The 16,184-nt window shown below is 32.2% G+C and overlaps 1 protein-coding gene across 1 annotated transcript in view; it reads right to left on the reverse strand.

Annotated features, from left to right (window-relative positions):
- Positions 1 to 14,827: 14,827 nt before the first annotated feature.
- Positions 14,828 to 16,184, reverse strand: part of gpc6a (glypican 6a) — a 35,606-nt gene continuing 34,249 nt past the window's right edge. Inside the window, exon 4 of the mRNA XM_073842693.1 lies at positions 14,828 to 15,539. Within this exon, the coding sequence (XP_073698794.1) occupies positions 15,337 to 15,539 (203 nt within the window). The 3' untranslated portion in view covers positions 14,828 to 15,336. The remainder of the gene's footprint in view (positions 15,540 to 16,184) is intronic.

Genomic DNA, 16,184 nt, shown 5'->3' on the forward strand with positions numbered 1-16,184 from the left:
TTCAACATTTTTAACATCAAATATCGCATCTGTTAATATTAATTAAAGCACAGAAATAAACACTTTTATTAACTAGCAAAGGTTAAACAATGCTATAAAAATAAATGGCTTATTGTTAGTTCATGCCTTATGCCTTTAGCAAATTAATGTCCATATCACAGTATAAGCTTTGAAAATCAACATAAAAAAAGCATTGTAAAGTTCTTTGGATTGCTAACATTAAGTTGTCAGAAATAATAAGTGTACTAGTGTAGGATTATTATTATTTAATATTAATATTTGTTTATTTTATTGTATTTTATATCTTCAAAATATGTGACCCTGGCTCACAAAACCAGTCATAAGGGTCAGTAAAAAAAAAAAAAGAAAAAATCAGATTTATACATCATCTCAAAGCTGAATAAATACATTTAAAAATAAAGGTTCTTCATAGTGATGCCATAGAAGAACCATTTTTGGTTCCACAAAGAACCATTCAGCCAAAGGTTCTTTTAAGAACATCTCTTTCTTACCTTTTTATAATCTTAAGAACCTTCTTTCACCACAAAGAACATTTTGTGAAACAGAAAGGTTCTTCAGATGTTAAATGTTCTTTATGGAACCATTTAGACAAAAAAGGTTCTTCTATGGCATCGTGAAGCACCTTTATTTTTAAGAGTGTATAGCAAATGAATGTTTGCTTTTTTAAAGAGGCAAATAATTCAAAGCCTATATCACATAAGCTTTGAAAATCAATGTAAACATGGAAAAAACTAATTATTATTAACTAGTTATTTGCATTGCTAAAAGTATAGTATTTACAAAAAAATACTAGACTGCCCCTTACTCATTACATAATCAAAATATTTAAGTTGTCAGAAATAATGTGTAATAGTTATTAATTAAAAATTTTTTCATTTTATTATTATTTTTTATTTTATTTTATTGGTTTAGTTTAGACTACCATCATCCTTGTATGTTTTTATTTATTTATTTATTTATTTATTTTTATAAATACAGTTGTAATGTATAGTGTGCTAAAACTTAACTACAAATAAAACCATTAATTAATCACAAATAATTGTTTAATTTTATATCTTCAAAATATGTGACCATGGCCACAAAACCAGTCATAAGGGTCTTTTTTTAATTATCTAAATTTATACATAATCCGAAAGCTGAATAAAAACTCCATTGATGTATGGTTTGTTAGGACGGGACAATATTTGGAGCTACAACTCTTTGAAAATCTGGAATCTGAGGGTGCAAAAAAACGAAATATTGAGAAAATCGCCTTCAAAGGTGTTCAAATGAAGTTCTTAGCAATGCATATTACTAATCAAAAATTAAGTTTGCATATATTTACATAAAATGACATATAATAAGAAACAAAAGAAAAATACAATAAAAGAAAAATCTATATTTTTGGCTATTGGCTACAAAAAAATCCATGCTACTTATGACTGTATTTGTCCAGGGTCACATATAATGACATACAATCAGATGCTTCTGCCATTTTTCTCATGTTTTCAATTGCAAACGCTAATATTGTAATCTCTTTCAAATCAATCTGACCTCCGCCTTGTTTTCAGCGCATGATAAAACAAGGCCACGTTTATGTGGAACGATCTTCCAGTGGGAAAGCGTCCGTATTTAAATTCCCCTCTCCAGCTTATTTTTGAAATTCATTAGCCCGCATGTGGAATCGGGAACCCATTTAGTTTGTAAACTCTAAAGGGACTGGAAAATTGAAAACTCAGATTTAATTTTATTACGCGTTCCTTTATTTCCATGGGAATTACTGTGTCTCCAATATCCCTGTGTTATTAGCTGTAAGTCAAAGGCCATTCCCAATTAGTCTAGAAATGACGGGTATTATGAAAGCCCACATTCGCTTTGTACATTCTGACCTTAATATCCTTAATATTGTGCCCTTCTCTTTTTGCCGCCCACTGTCTCTTAAATAAATGAAGTCGGCATATAAATGAACTGGAATGGGGGCTGTTTTTAAAAAGGGAATGCAAGATGTTCAACCCAGAAAATCATTGAGGGAAAGCAGATTGCACGAGTTGCCAAGTATCTGTAACTCCTGATTAAGTCATAGTTATGTTGCCTTACAGCAAAAACATAATGCACGAGATCCTACAAGGAAGTTATTTTAATGATCCACAACATTTTTGCTGTCAAGAGGGATATTGACTTTCTGTGGACATTATTTCTGTTTTAAGGGGAGACATTGCAGGCACCTATCAAGTTTGAGATTTTGGGCTTTTTGGTTTTTCATAAAAGCGTTTTTTCAGACTATACACTCTTAAAAAATTGCTTCACAATGCCATAGAAGAAACTTTTTTGTCTAAATGGTTCCATTAAGAACCTTTAACATCTGAAGAACCTTTCTGTTTCCCAAAAGTTTCTTCTGATTATACAAAGGTAAGAAAGAGATGGTTCTTTAAAGAACCTTTGACTGAATGGTTCTAACACGGTTAAGTGTTTCTTTTATAGCACTTTCAATTAGATTTCAATTACAATGCATATTTTTAATGGCCGTTTCCTCAAAATGAGTTTTTTTCTTCTACACTGAGCCATAAATCTACACTTACACACATCAAACTTGACATTTTTATTCCTGTCTATATTCTGAAGGTTTTTACAGAGGGGTTTGTTTATATATAGTTTGCTTGATTTTATAAAACATTTTATTCCCCCAAAAGTGGTAAAAAATATAGTGTTTCCTGTCTAAGTTTTTTTCTGAATTATGTTGTAAAAAATGAGATACTGTAAAAACATTTGACTCTAATATGTCAAAAAAAAAAAAAATTAACAAGAATTTTTAAAACTGACTTCATCCAGTGTTTAATTTTTTGTACTGAAAATGTATGCAAATTAGTGCATATTTCATTAAATATGCATTAAGCTCTGTAGACTTTATTTCTGTTTTAAGGGGAGACACTGCAGGCAAAAACACAGTTTTTTATGCACCTATCAAGTTTGAGATTTTGGGCTTTTTGGTTTTTCTTAAAGCATTTTTTTAGACTACACTCTTAAAAATAAAGGTGCTTCACGATGCCAGGAGAACCTTTTTTGTCTAAATAGTTCCATTAAGAACCTTTAACATCTGAAGAACCTTTCTGTTTCCCAAAAGCTTCCGATTATAAAAAAGGTAAGAAAGAGATGGTTCTTTAAAGAACCTTTGACTGAATGGTTCTTTGTGGATCCAAAATTGGTTCTTCTATGGCATCACTGTGAAGAACCTTTTAAAGCACCTTTATTTTTAAGAGTGTAGTGGAAAGAAAACATCCAAAAATCTGTCAAGTGTTTCTTTTATAGCACTTCATCTATTTGTGTCAGATTTAAATTACAATGCATATTTTTAAAGGCCGTTTTCTCAAAATGAGTTTTTTCTCCTAGACTGAGTCACAAATCTACACTTCAGTAGCACATACACACACCAAACTTGACATTTTTATTCCTGTCTATATCCCGAAGGTTTTTACAGAGGGGTTTGTTTATATATAATTTGCTTGATTTTATACAACACTTTATTCCCCCCAAAATTTAAAAAAATATAGTGTTTCCTGTCTGTTCTAAGTTTTTCTGAATTATGTGACAAAATGAGATACCCAAAATTCCCTCTGTAAAAACATTTGACTCTAATATGTCAATTAAATTAAACAAGAATTTTGAAACTGACTTCATCCAGTGTTTAGATTTTTGTACTAAAAATGCATGCAAATTAGCGCATATTTCATTAAATAATGGATCATTTGCATAATTAAATCTAACATTTTAGAAATCTTGTAATACAAAAAATGTTTGCAATTATCAAAGTAATCAATCAACTGAGTAAGTAAGGTGATAACTATTAGTTATTTTGTGTCTCAGTGTCTCAACTTAAAATCAGGTGATCTGCCTACATAGATGCCTATGCAGGGAGTACACAGTGCAGTTGGCTAGGGTTTGGATGAGAGCTTATGCATTCAGAGTTTTATTACAAGAGCAAAATATTCAGAGTCGTTTGAGGGGTCTGTTAAAAGAGGAAATGATGTCATCAATATTTCATAGAGGGGTGTTCCAGTGTAATGCTCTGTATAATTCAACTGGAACTCCAATTTATCATATCAAATATTCAGATGCTCTCTGGCACCTGATGATTTTTATGACCCGCGAGGTCATTAGCCGAGGTGTGCGCTGGGAAATAATGAGATGCGGGCGACGGGGTCACGGAGTCGTTGGCTTTAGTTTCATTCAACTTCAGTTTAAGTTAAATGATTCGACTGCAAAAACGGGACCTAATTAGTGATCATTCTGACATTTTACTTTTACTTTGCACAAATGTGTTTTTAGTAAAAAGTATAGCAATATTAATGTGCATTAGCCTACTGTTTTAGGGTATTTGAAATGTTCTGGCTTATTGGTTATAATCATATACTTAATTATTAATTATTAAGTATTGTTATTTTTCTTTCTTTCTGTCTTACTGGGTGAATTTTTTTAAGCAGCATTTATTTATATACAGTATATTTTTGGTTAATATGTACTTGTGTAAAGTTTTAGAGTGTTGAATTTTTAAATATGTTTTTATTTTTATTACTCATCAGTTGTTTAGTTTACTCAATAACGCTCACTGTTAAGACTTTTTAATTTAGTTTTAACGTATATTGATTTTATTTTAGATTTTGTACTTATGGACTGTCAATGCATTAAGTCAACATGTCTGTTGTCTTTCTGAGTGGTAGAAAAAGTTAATGTTAAATGTTTAATGTTAAAGTATTACAGTTTTGAATAAAACTGTAATACTTAATGTTCACTATTAATTTGAGCTTTTTCAATGAATTTATTTTTATTCTGATTATGGGATTTATGGTGCACTTTTTATTTAAACAACATTTGTATTCTATTTTATAAATGTTATTTGTTAAAGTATTATATATTTTTTAATTTTTAATGTAATTTTCTACATTTATTTTTAAAGTGACCCATCAGTACTTTATATTAATATATATATATATATATATATATATATATATATATATATATATATATATATATTGTATAATATATCATATTCTATGTTTATTTTTAAAGTGACCTATCAGTTTAGTATTCATTAATATTAACTGTTAGTTTGAGCTTTTTTGGCATTGTTGGATATCCTTTTCTTTTCTTTATGGGGTTTATGATGAATATTCTACATCTATTTTAAAAGTGGCCCATCAGTTTAGTTTAGTATTCATTAATATTCACTGATAGTTTTAGCTTTTTCGGCATCATTAAATTTAGTTTCATTCTGATTATGGGGTTTATGGTGAATTTTTTATTTAAAAATTTTTTTCCATTTTTTTTTTAAATTTTAATTTAATTTTCTACATCTATTTTGATCCATCAGTTTAGTTTAGTATCCATTAATATTCAATGTTAGTTTGACCATTTTATGTGTTGTTGAATTTAATTTGATTCTTGGGGTTTATGGTGCACTTTTTATTTAAAGGAACCGTATGTAAGAAATGTATTTCAGTTAATCATAAAATGGCCCTGACATGTCACTAGACATTAAGAAATCATGTTCATTTCAAATACTTATATCACTGACAACAGTGGTCCGGCCAGGATATTGTTATTTAAAAGTGAAAGTTGCAGCCCTCAACTGATGTTATTGTTGTCATTTTGTGTTTTGGTCTGAGGCTCCACCCTCCAGCTATCTACCAATCACGAAGTCAGTAGAGTTTCGTCATCCGGGTTGCCAGCTCAGCTGCAGTTACGAACGTATCGGATAAAACATGTATAAAGTTACGAAACCTAAAAGCCTAGTTATGAATCCGAAATAACGTCGTGACTAAGTCCGAAATAACACAAGGATTTGTCTAGGAGATGCATTTGAAAGATGGAGACGGCAGAAACGGAGAAGAATTTGAAGACAGACGCCAACGTTGCTAATTTTCTCCTGGACAGGTAAGATTCATCTACAGTATGTTTGGCTAACTTTGCTTCCGTACACAGTGGATTTTTCACGGTCGCCCGTGCTAAATGCGTTCATAAAAAGCTTTATATCGCACCACTAGCAGGGTATGAAATCAATCTATGTTCCAACTGAAATGTGGTATTACAGTACATCTTTACGAAACATTTGGCTAATCGCCATTAGTAAATTTTTGCGATACACAATTACTTAGGAAAACATCTCTCGTGAAGCATAACCATAATTAACAGAAGAAAAAAAAAAAACTGTGTAGGACTCGTCACTTGCAATTGGAAGCTCCTTGTAGCAGCCTATGATCCTGCAGCTTAGCTGGCAACCTGGAGTCATGGGGGAGGGGGAGGGGATACACCGTTCTACAGTATTTTGAAAGTGATTGCAGTACCAGTTTTGGCCACAATCCTACATACAGTTCCCTTAAACAACATTTACATTTTTTTTTCTATTTTACAAATGTTATTTGTTCTAGTATGATACTTTTTGTAAAGTGACCCATCATTTTGGTTTAGTGTTCATTAATGTTCACTGTTAGTTTTAGTTTTGTTCCAGTGTTTTCTAATTCAGTTTTAGTTTTTCAAGTATATTTAGATTTCATTTTAGTTTTAGCGTGCAACATTTTATCTTCAGTATGCCGTATTTTGTTTTGTCACCATTATGGTGATTAGTGTTTAACAATGTCAACAATGTGCTAATTCTATCACTTCAACAAAGAAGTGTCTTTGGTTTATGTATGTAATTTGGCAGATCCAAAGGAAAAAATCATCATCATCACAGTATTATAATAAGTCTGATTTGACCTAGACAAATTCTTGACAGGTTTTGTAAGAAGTTACTGTCACATTTACACCTACATAATCACCTACATAATCAAAAACAAACAAAAAAAAGCGTTGTGAGAGGCAGCTTTAATATAAGATGATCTCTCCTTGAGCTCAAAACACTAGAAAATCATAAGTGAGAGTTGGATAATATCCAGTGGCAGATGCTCATATGAAGTGGATTTAAAAAAAGCCATTATTCCTAGAATACTGCAGCTTAAAGATCATTTACAAACTGCTGGGGATTATTTTAAGTGTTTATTGTCAATTTAGGTTTCTGACCTATTGGGTATTGAGTTTACCAATGCAAAACATTTTTCAGCCTAATTAGGTGTATTCAGTAGCACCTACAGTACTGTACAATTTAGTCAAATGTTCCCACAATGAACATGCATAAGCAAAAATGCTCTATAATTACAGCCAAAGTAATGTGCATAAATGCATCATTTTGTGCCTGTGCACATAAATCGAATCTGATCTAAATTTGCCGATGAAGGTTTGTCCTAATGTTTCTTTCCACATCAACAAAGGCCTTCGGTTTCCAGTAAATTGTTTCAGGAGGAATGGTTCATTAAAACTTGAATAGGTGGTTACGGCAGCGTTTCCCGAATCTGCAGCACTGCAGCACAAATATATATTTATATTTCGGCGAGTTATGAATTGTGTGCAATGAGAGAGAAAGATTGGGTTCTGCAAAGTAATACATTGAAAATAAATATGGCGAACACTTCTCAATGTGATGTTTTCGCTGACTGCACACAAAAACAAACAACCAAATAGTGGATTTTTTTTCCCCTAATGAATCAATTGATTTGGGATCATGACTCATTTACTCACCAAACTTTAAGTTAATGATGTTTTATTATGCGTTTTTTAAATGCAAGTTCATTCATTGCCCATTAAACCATAAACACTTCTTATGCATGTAATTATTCCTTGAAGCCTGATTGATTTCCTTTCCTTCACTAAATTTGCATCAGCGTTTTCATCGAAATCAGATTTGATCTGCAGAATGAATGTTTGAGTAGTGATGCATGCTTAAATAAAGGTTGCATGAGTCTTACCAGCATATCTCTAATTGACAATCAATTTCATTTCATAAATGCATGATAACTTACATGCACACATAAAAATAACAACCAATGTTTGTTTTCCCCCCCCCATATAAAATATTAAATTAAGTTTTGATATATTTACGGTAGGAAATGCACAAAATACCTTCATGGAACATGATCTTTACTTAGTATCCTAAAGATTTTTGGGATAATTTGACCCATTTTTGACCATATTTTTGGCTATTGCTACAAATATAACTGTGCTACTTAAGACTAGTTTAGTGGTTTTGTTCAAATATTATTTTAGATATTTTTACAAATTACTTGGTTGAATGCCTGAGTAGTAAAGCATGCTTAAATAAAGTCTGCATGAGTCTTACCAGCATATCTCTAATTGATAATCAACTTCATTTCATAAATGCATGATTTCTTACATGCACATATAAAAATAACAACCAATGTTTGTTTATTTTCCCCCTATATAAAATATTAAATTAAGTTTTGATATATTTACGGTAGGAAATTTACAAAATACCTTCATGGAATATCCTATACCTTTACTTAATATCCTAAATATTTTTGGCATAATTTAACTCATACAATGTATTTTTGGCTATTGCTACAAATATAACTGTGCTACTTAAGACTGGTTTAGTGGTCCAGGGTCACATTTTTGTTTAAATATTATTTTAGATATTCATAAATGTTATTTGGTTGAATGCTTGCGTAGTAAAGCATGCTTAAATAAAGTTTGCATGAGTCTTACCAGCATATCTCTAATTGACAATCAACTTCATTTCATAAATGCATGATATCTTACATGCACACATAAAAATAACAACCAATGTTTTTTTGTTGTTGTTTGTTTGTTTTTTTCGTATAAAATTAAGTTTTGATATATTTACGGTAGGAAATGCACAAAATACCTTCATGGAACATGATCTTTACTAAATATCCTAAAGATTTTTGGAATAATTTGACCCATGCAATGTATTTTTTGCTATTGCTACAAATATAACTGTGCTACTTAAGACCAGTTTAGTGGTTTTGTTTAAATATTATTTTAGATATTTTTTTAAATTACTTGGTTGAATGCTTGAGTATTAAAGCATGCTTACATAAAGTCTGCATGAGTCTTACCAGCATATCTCTAATTGATAATCAACTTCATTTCATAAATGCATGATTTCTTACATGCACACATAAAAATAACAACCAATGTTTGTTTTTTCCCCCCCATATAAAATATTAAATTAAGTTTTGATATATTTACGGTAGGAAATTTACAAAATACCTTCATGGAACATGATCTTTACTTAATATCCTAAAGATTTTTGGCATAATTTAACTCATACAATGTATTTTTGGCTATTGCTACAAATATAACTGTGCTACTTAAGACTGGTTTAGTGGTCCAGGGTCACATTTTTGTTTAAATATTATTTTAGATATTCATAAATGTTATTTGGTTGAATGCTTGCGTAGTAAAGCATGCTTAAAGAAAGTTTGCATGAGTCTTACCAGCATATCTCTAACTGACAATCAACTTCATTTCATAAATGCATGATATCTTACATGCACACATAAAAATAACAACCAATGTTTTTTTGTTGTTGTTTGTTTGTTTTTTTCGTATAAAATTAAGTTTTGATATATTTACGATAGGAAATGCACAAAATACCTTCATGGTACATAATCTTTACTTAATATCCTAAAGATTTTTGGGATAATTCGACCCATTTTTGACCATATTTTTGGCTATTGCTACAAATATAACTGTGCTAATTAAGACTGGTTTAGTGGTTTTGTTTAAATATTATTTTAGATATTTATAATTTATTTGGTTGAATGCTTGAGTTGTAAAGCATGCTTAAATAAAGTCTGCATGAGTCTTACCAGCATATCTCTAATTGACAATCAACTTCATTTCATAAATGCATGATTTCTTAGATGCACACACTTAAAAAAAAAACCACCAATGGTTTTTTTTCATATAAAATGTTTATTTGCACCCCTTCATTACTTGTCTGTATATAAGAGAGTAACAAAATCCAAATATGCAATCCATTTAGTACTTTTTTTTTCTTTAAAAAAACAAAAAACAAACAAACTGTAAGGCATGTCTGCTTGCACGACATAAATGTCGCTTTAAAACGTCACCTATAGTAGCTCAAAGCAGCGCGCTTCAGTAGGAACAATGTTCACTTTCCGACCACAATCTTCTCAAAGTGTTTCAAACATGTATTTGACATGGCTTGTACTTGTTTACATGTAAACGTTTTTCTTTTTTCTTGTTTCACCACTCATATAAAGATCTAAATGTGGAACTCAATTTCAAAGTGCAATGTGAAAAATAAGAAAACTATAGAAACAGATAGTGCTTGGATCTGGGTTGTATCCATCAAAGACGTTAAAATGTAAAATAAGAACAATTTGACAGATCCTTCGCATTCTCCGAGACCAATAAAACAGGCGATACGGCTGAATCGACATCATCTCCACACGATAGAGAAAAGCCAAATACATTCAGACCACAAGCAAAAACACGCAAGCTATTAGGAAAAGTTTTACATGACATGCTTCGTCTTCAGATTCTGACAGGAGCGCACAAGAACGGAGGGCAACGGAAGAGAAAACGTAGGAAAAATCTGTGTTTTTCCATGCCCCTTTGTGATCTATATAGCGACCAGCCCTTTTGGGACCTTCAAGATCTTTTGACTTCCTTAAAAGTAAAGTTTGCATGACATCTAATAACTTTCATCAATTGTACCTCCTTGAAATTAGTCTGCATTACCTTTGCATTCACATCCAACACTTAAAGTCAGGATAAAATTACCAATTTTACTTCTGTAATGTTCACTTCCAGTGGAAAAACATTTTTTATTTTATTTTTTCCCCAAAGTAAACGGTTCATTTAGCCCTCATGCTGTGTTCAGGTCATTTTGACCTGGAGTGAATTTTCTTTTTTTTGCTGCAAATACTAGTTAATTTTAAAACAGTTTTTGAGAGAACATTGTCAAAATTACATACAAGTTTTTCCAGTCAAAAACTGAGGTGCATAAGCTCTAAGGCAACATAACTTCAGTTTGTATTTCTTTTACTGTATACATGTGACCCTGGACCACAAAACCAGTCATAAGAGTACATTTTCTGAAATTGAGATTTATATATCCTCTGAAAGCTGTATAAATGAGCTTTCCATTGATGCATGATATGATTTGTTGGGACATGACAATATTTAGGTGAGATTCAACTGTTTGAAAATCTGGAATCTGAGGGTGTGAAAAAATCTAAATATTGAGAAAATTGCCATTAAAGTTGTCCAAAGGAAGTTCTTAGCAATGCATATTACCAATGAAAAATTAAATTTTGATATATTTACAGTAGGAAATTTACAAAACACCTTCAATGGAACATGATCTTTACTTAATATCCTAATGATTTTTGGCATAATTTGACCAATACAATATATTTTTGGCTATTGCTACAAATGGTTTAGTGGTCCAGGGTCACATGTATGTTTAAATATTATTTTAGATATTTTTAAATTTTGGATTTGAATTTTGAACGTGATTTTTTTTTCATCTATTTTAAAATAGTTCCATCAATTTAGTTTAGTTTTCATTAATGCTTACTTATTTTTAGCTTTTAATTTTAGCTTTGGGCTGCCGAAGTTAATGCACTAATGATCACCATGTATAATGAGTTTTTGAGTGAAAACAGAAAATCGATTTTTCTTAAAAACTGAGGAGCATGAGTTTTTTTTTACTTAAAAACATGAGCATGAGCTCAGATCAATCAGGCCTATGATCGTCCAGTTCCAAAAAGAAATACAAAAGCTGTGCTAATTGAAAGAAAACAAGTAGACGAAAAGCCAAGATTTGGTGATAATGTAGAGCAAGAACAGATTTATAAGCAAATTTTTTAAAAGACTGGTCATTTTAGGCTGGGAAAACCGAATAATGTAAAGGATTTTTAGCACAGCACAAGGACTAAAAAGATGTTACAAAGTAAATAGGGATCAAAATCTGACTTCATGTTGACTTTAAGACACAGCTCTGTGTTTGACCTTCCCTCAACGTGCCCTCTCTCTTGGCTCACTGAATTTCTCATTTCCAAAACCCACCGAGGTGCTTTCTGAACCTCTCTGGGAAAACAAAAGTACCCAGGAATGAGCAAAAAGCACATCGTCTTCTGCTACCTGTCCTGCCTTCAAAACCAGATGCAGCGGAGCATCACCGGACTCTCTCTCTCTCTCTCTCTCTCTCTCTCTCTCTCTCATTTCATTTTCAAAGCAGTTTGTGTGTCTATATTCAACACGTCCTCACTGATGCTGCAATTCAACCTTCACGCCTCTTTGAGGACAGGACATTAGAGGATCTTTTAGCATCTTTGCATTTCAATGATGAAAAGAGTGTTTTAGCAGGCGGCTTTGCACATAAAGCACAGCTTTATGGTTCTGGATGAATGCACGACGTCCTTCCATAAACCACGACTTGTTTGGAGAGGCTGTCATAAAACGATACATTAACACATGCCAGCATTCGTAACGGGAGGTCTGAGCCATTAAACTGGTAATTCGGTCTGTTTGTTCAACGCATAAATCGGATTTCAATTGCACTGGATTGGGAACATTCATAACTAAAGATACAAGTCAAACCAAGAAAGTGCCCTTGTAACATTCATAGCGACTCAAACTCATCGGGCCTCGTTCGTGAAACATAGCAGAACAATATAAATGCAATTTAAATGAAAATTTGCTGAAAATGTCCTTACCCTCAGGCCATCCAAGATGTAGGTGAGTTTGCTTCTTCACCAGATTTGGAGAAATGTAGCATCGCATCACTTGCTCACCAATGGATCCTGAATGGGTGCCGTCAGAATGAGCGTCCAAACAATACTCACAATAATCCACTCCATTCATCCATCAGTTTACATCTTGTTAAGCAAAAAGATGTGTTTGTAAGAAAAAAATCCATCATTAAGATGTTTATACATTTCTAAAATGTGAGTCTGACCATCTCCTGTTGTCCTCTAACATCAAAATCCACAATCATATTCATTTAGAGCTCTTTTGTCTTCTGATTCAGAAATCTGCACAGATCAAACACCATTTACAAGCCAATTTTTTTTAAAGTGTTGCGCCCTTCCCGAATTCATTGTATGATGAAAAGTGCACACTGCAAAAAATGCTTTCTAAAAATTCTTAAATCAAGAAGGATTTCTAGTAAAAATTATTGTCTTTCAGAAAAAAACTATTCAAAATTAGGTGAGTTTTTGCTTAAAACAAGCAAAATAATCTGCCAGTAGGGTAAGAAAAATAATCTAGTTTTCTGCTTGAAAACAAACAAACAAACAAACAAACAAACATTTTCTTACACCATTGGCAGATTATTTTGCTTGTTGCAAGCAAAAACTAATTTTAACTTATTTTTTTCTGAAAACAAGACAATCATTTTTACTTTAGGCAATCCTTCTTAATCCTTCCTTTTGCAGTGCAGATTTCTCTCTTGATTCAGACCAGACAACTTTTTCACTGGAGAAAGCACTTTATATATGCTTTATGTCAGGGGTGCCCCAACCCTGTTCCTGGAGATCTACCCACCTGCAGACTTTAGTTCCAGCCCTGCTCCAACACAGCTGTCTGTAACTATCAAGTGCTACCTAAGAGAGTAATTAGTTGGTTCAGGTGTGTTTGATTAGGGTTGGAGCTAAACTTTGTAGGATGGTAGACCTCCAGGAACAGGGTTGGGCACCCATGCTTTATGTTATGAAGTACGTTTTTATGATAGATTTGTTTCATACAAACACACAGCTTTTGGCTTCTCAAGATGTTAACTGATGGATTGGAGTGGTGTGGATTACTGTGATGTTTTTATCAGCTGTTTGGATTCTCATTCTGACGGCACCCATTCACTCCAGAGGATCCTTTGGTGAGCAAGTGATGGAATGCTACATTTTGCATGTCGATTGTATAAAATAGACATTTGTTATATGTGGTTTATAATTTATAATACACTCTTAAAAATAAAGGTGCTTCACAGCGATGCCATAGAAGAACTATTTTTAGTTCCACAAAGAACCATTTAGTCAAAGGTTCTTTAAAGAACCATCTCTTTCTTACCTATTTATTACCTGAAAAACCTTCTTTCGCCACAAAGAACCTTTTATGAAACAGGATGTTAAAGGTTCTTTATGGAACCATTTAGACAAAAACGGTTCTTCTATGGCCTCGTGAAGCACCTTTTTTTAAAGAGTGTACTTACAAATGCAATCTGCTTTAGTTTCACGAATAAGGCCTATTGATTCACAACAAAATAATTTTGTAAATGTAAATGTTTATACATGAAACGCTGATATGATGAGCTAAATATAAAACTGAAAAAATGCAGTTGACAAGTAAATAAGGGTTGTGCATACATACAGTAATCGATTACAATGATGAGTATATAAATGAGCGTAAGAAACTTGAATCAGTCGGGTTTAACACTGGCTTTCGATAGAGAAGCTATCCCAAATCAGAATTACAAATGGGGCGAAGGAAACTGATTTATTCAGTAATAAATTTCTTTTAAAGTTTTCTATATCAGGTGCATCCGAAAGGAAAATAATAATGGGCAAAATAAATTAATGGGTTTTGCACTGAAAAAAACAAGCTATCTTGTTAGATTTCATTAGATAAGCGCTATTGAATAAAACTTGCTAACTGGTAAAGCCAAAATATATAATTATATTAGAAATATAAATAAATCTGTCTCTGTAAGAAAACATTTTATAACTAAAACCTTTATATATTAAGATATGGAGCATTTATTTAGAATTAAGCCAGGAGCAGCCCTCGGTAAAACTCGACCTTCACGCTCACCTAAAACCATCTGAAGTCCTACAGCCTAGCGAAATAACAAAAACACTTCAACGAAAGAGTAAACTCGTGTGAAAAATCACAGTAAAAACATTTACTCATGACCTCCCATGCATTCTCACAGTGGTACATAAACGAGTTGATTTATATAGATTTTTTATTCGTACTTTTTTGTGTAACGTCTGCTTTTTATCATACAATGAATTCGGGAGGGGGCGAAACGCTAAAAAAAAAAAAGAAAAGAAAAGCGTGTTTTGTTATTTTATGCAGTAGGTATAAAAAGAAAAACAAAAATAGATTTTCATATTTTCCCATTCAATCCCCGAAAAAAGTAAAGCGATCCTGTTTTGCACGGCGACCGCTTTTCCTCCGAAAAGTTAGTTTTTCCTTTAACTTTGTTTAGAAATGAGAGCAGTTGGCTTCTGATTGCACCAAGCATTCTTTGGAACAAGCAGGATGCAAAGGCTTGCGCTCCGCTCTTCTTCTCCTCACGTCTAGATAGCTAGCTAGCTTGCTCTCCTTTTTTCGTGGGCTTTTTCTTGATATTTTTTGTGTGGAAAACGTCCGGTCCAGTTTGGGAAGGCTAACAGCGCGAGCGACGCTGCGTCTGTCTTAAAACGTCCGTGTGCCGCGTGCCGCCTACTGCCATTATCTCCACCGCAGCAGCAGCAGCCATGTGAGGGCCGTTACAGCCAATAGTAACTGCAGCGAAGGCGTTTGCTGATGGCCCGCCGCGTCTGTTGGTGGCTGCGGGTCGCTTTTATCTGCTTCCACCATCGGGGGCTCCGTATGGACCACTTCAGGTTCTGTGGTGAAGCCGCTTCCGCTGCCCGAGCCGCTCTCTTCATCACCTGATGTAAAGAAACACATGAGTTAATATATAAAAATGCACAGAAATAACATGCATGAGCAAACTGCATTTAGAATAGCTGGAAAATGCAGGTTCAGTACAGTTCAGTACAGCTAGTTAACTTTAGTGTCTGCATAATAAATTAGAAAATTTATCAAAACATAATTAAACCATAACTAAACCTTACTGTCTAAAAATGCCACTTTTTCACATTTCTTTTCAATGTAAAATCATAAAAAAATAAAACCTTAAAAAATACATCATCCATATATAAGTTCCTTATGTACACTTGTTAAATAATTTGTAAAATTATCTTAATATTAAATTTTAAAAAACAGAACATGTTTTAATAAAGCTTAATGATTGAATTTAATTAATTTTTTGAAATTAATATTATACAATAAATGGATACATTTTTTTATTTTCAATTTGTAATGGTATATATATATATATATATATAAAATAATATTAAATTGTGTTAATATGTTAATACTCAAAATTATTTATGATGCTTAATGGTTAAAAAAATATATCTATACTCATTTTTGTATTCTATTACATATATTGCATTATACTAGTTTATATTTACATATTTTTAGTATATATATATATATATATATATATATATATATATATATATATATAT

The sequence above is a fragment of the Garra rufa genome, chromosome 6 (assembly GCF_049309525.1).
Source record: "Garra rufa chromosome 6, GarRuf1.0, whole genome shotgun sequence".
Classification (NCBI taxonomy): domain Eukaryota; kingdom Metazoa; phylum Chordata; class Actinopteri; order Cypriniformes; family Cyprinidae; genus Garra; species Garra rufa.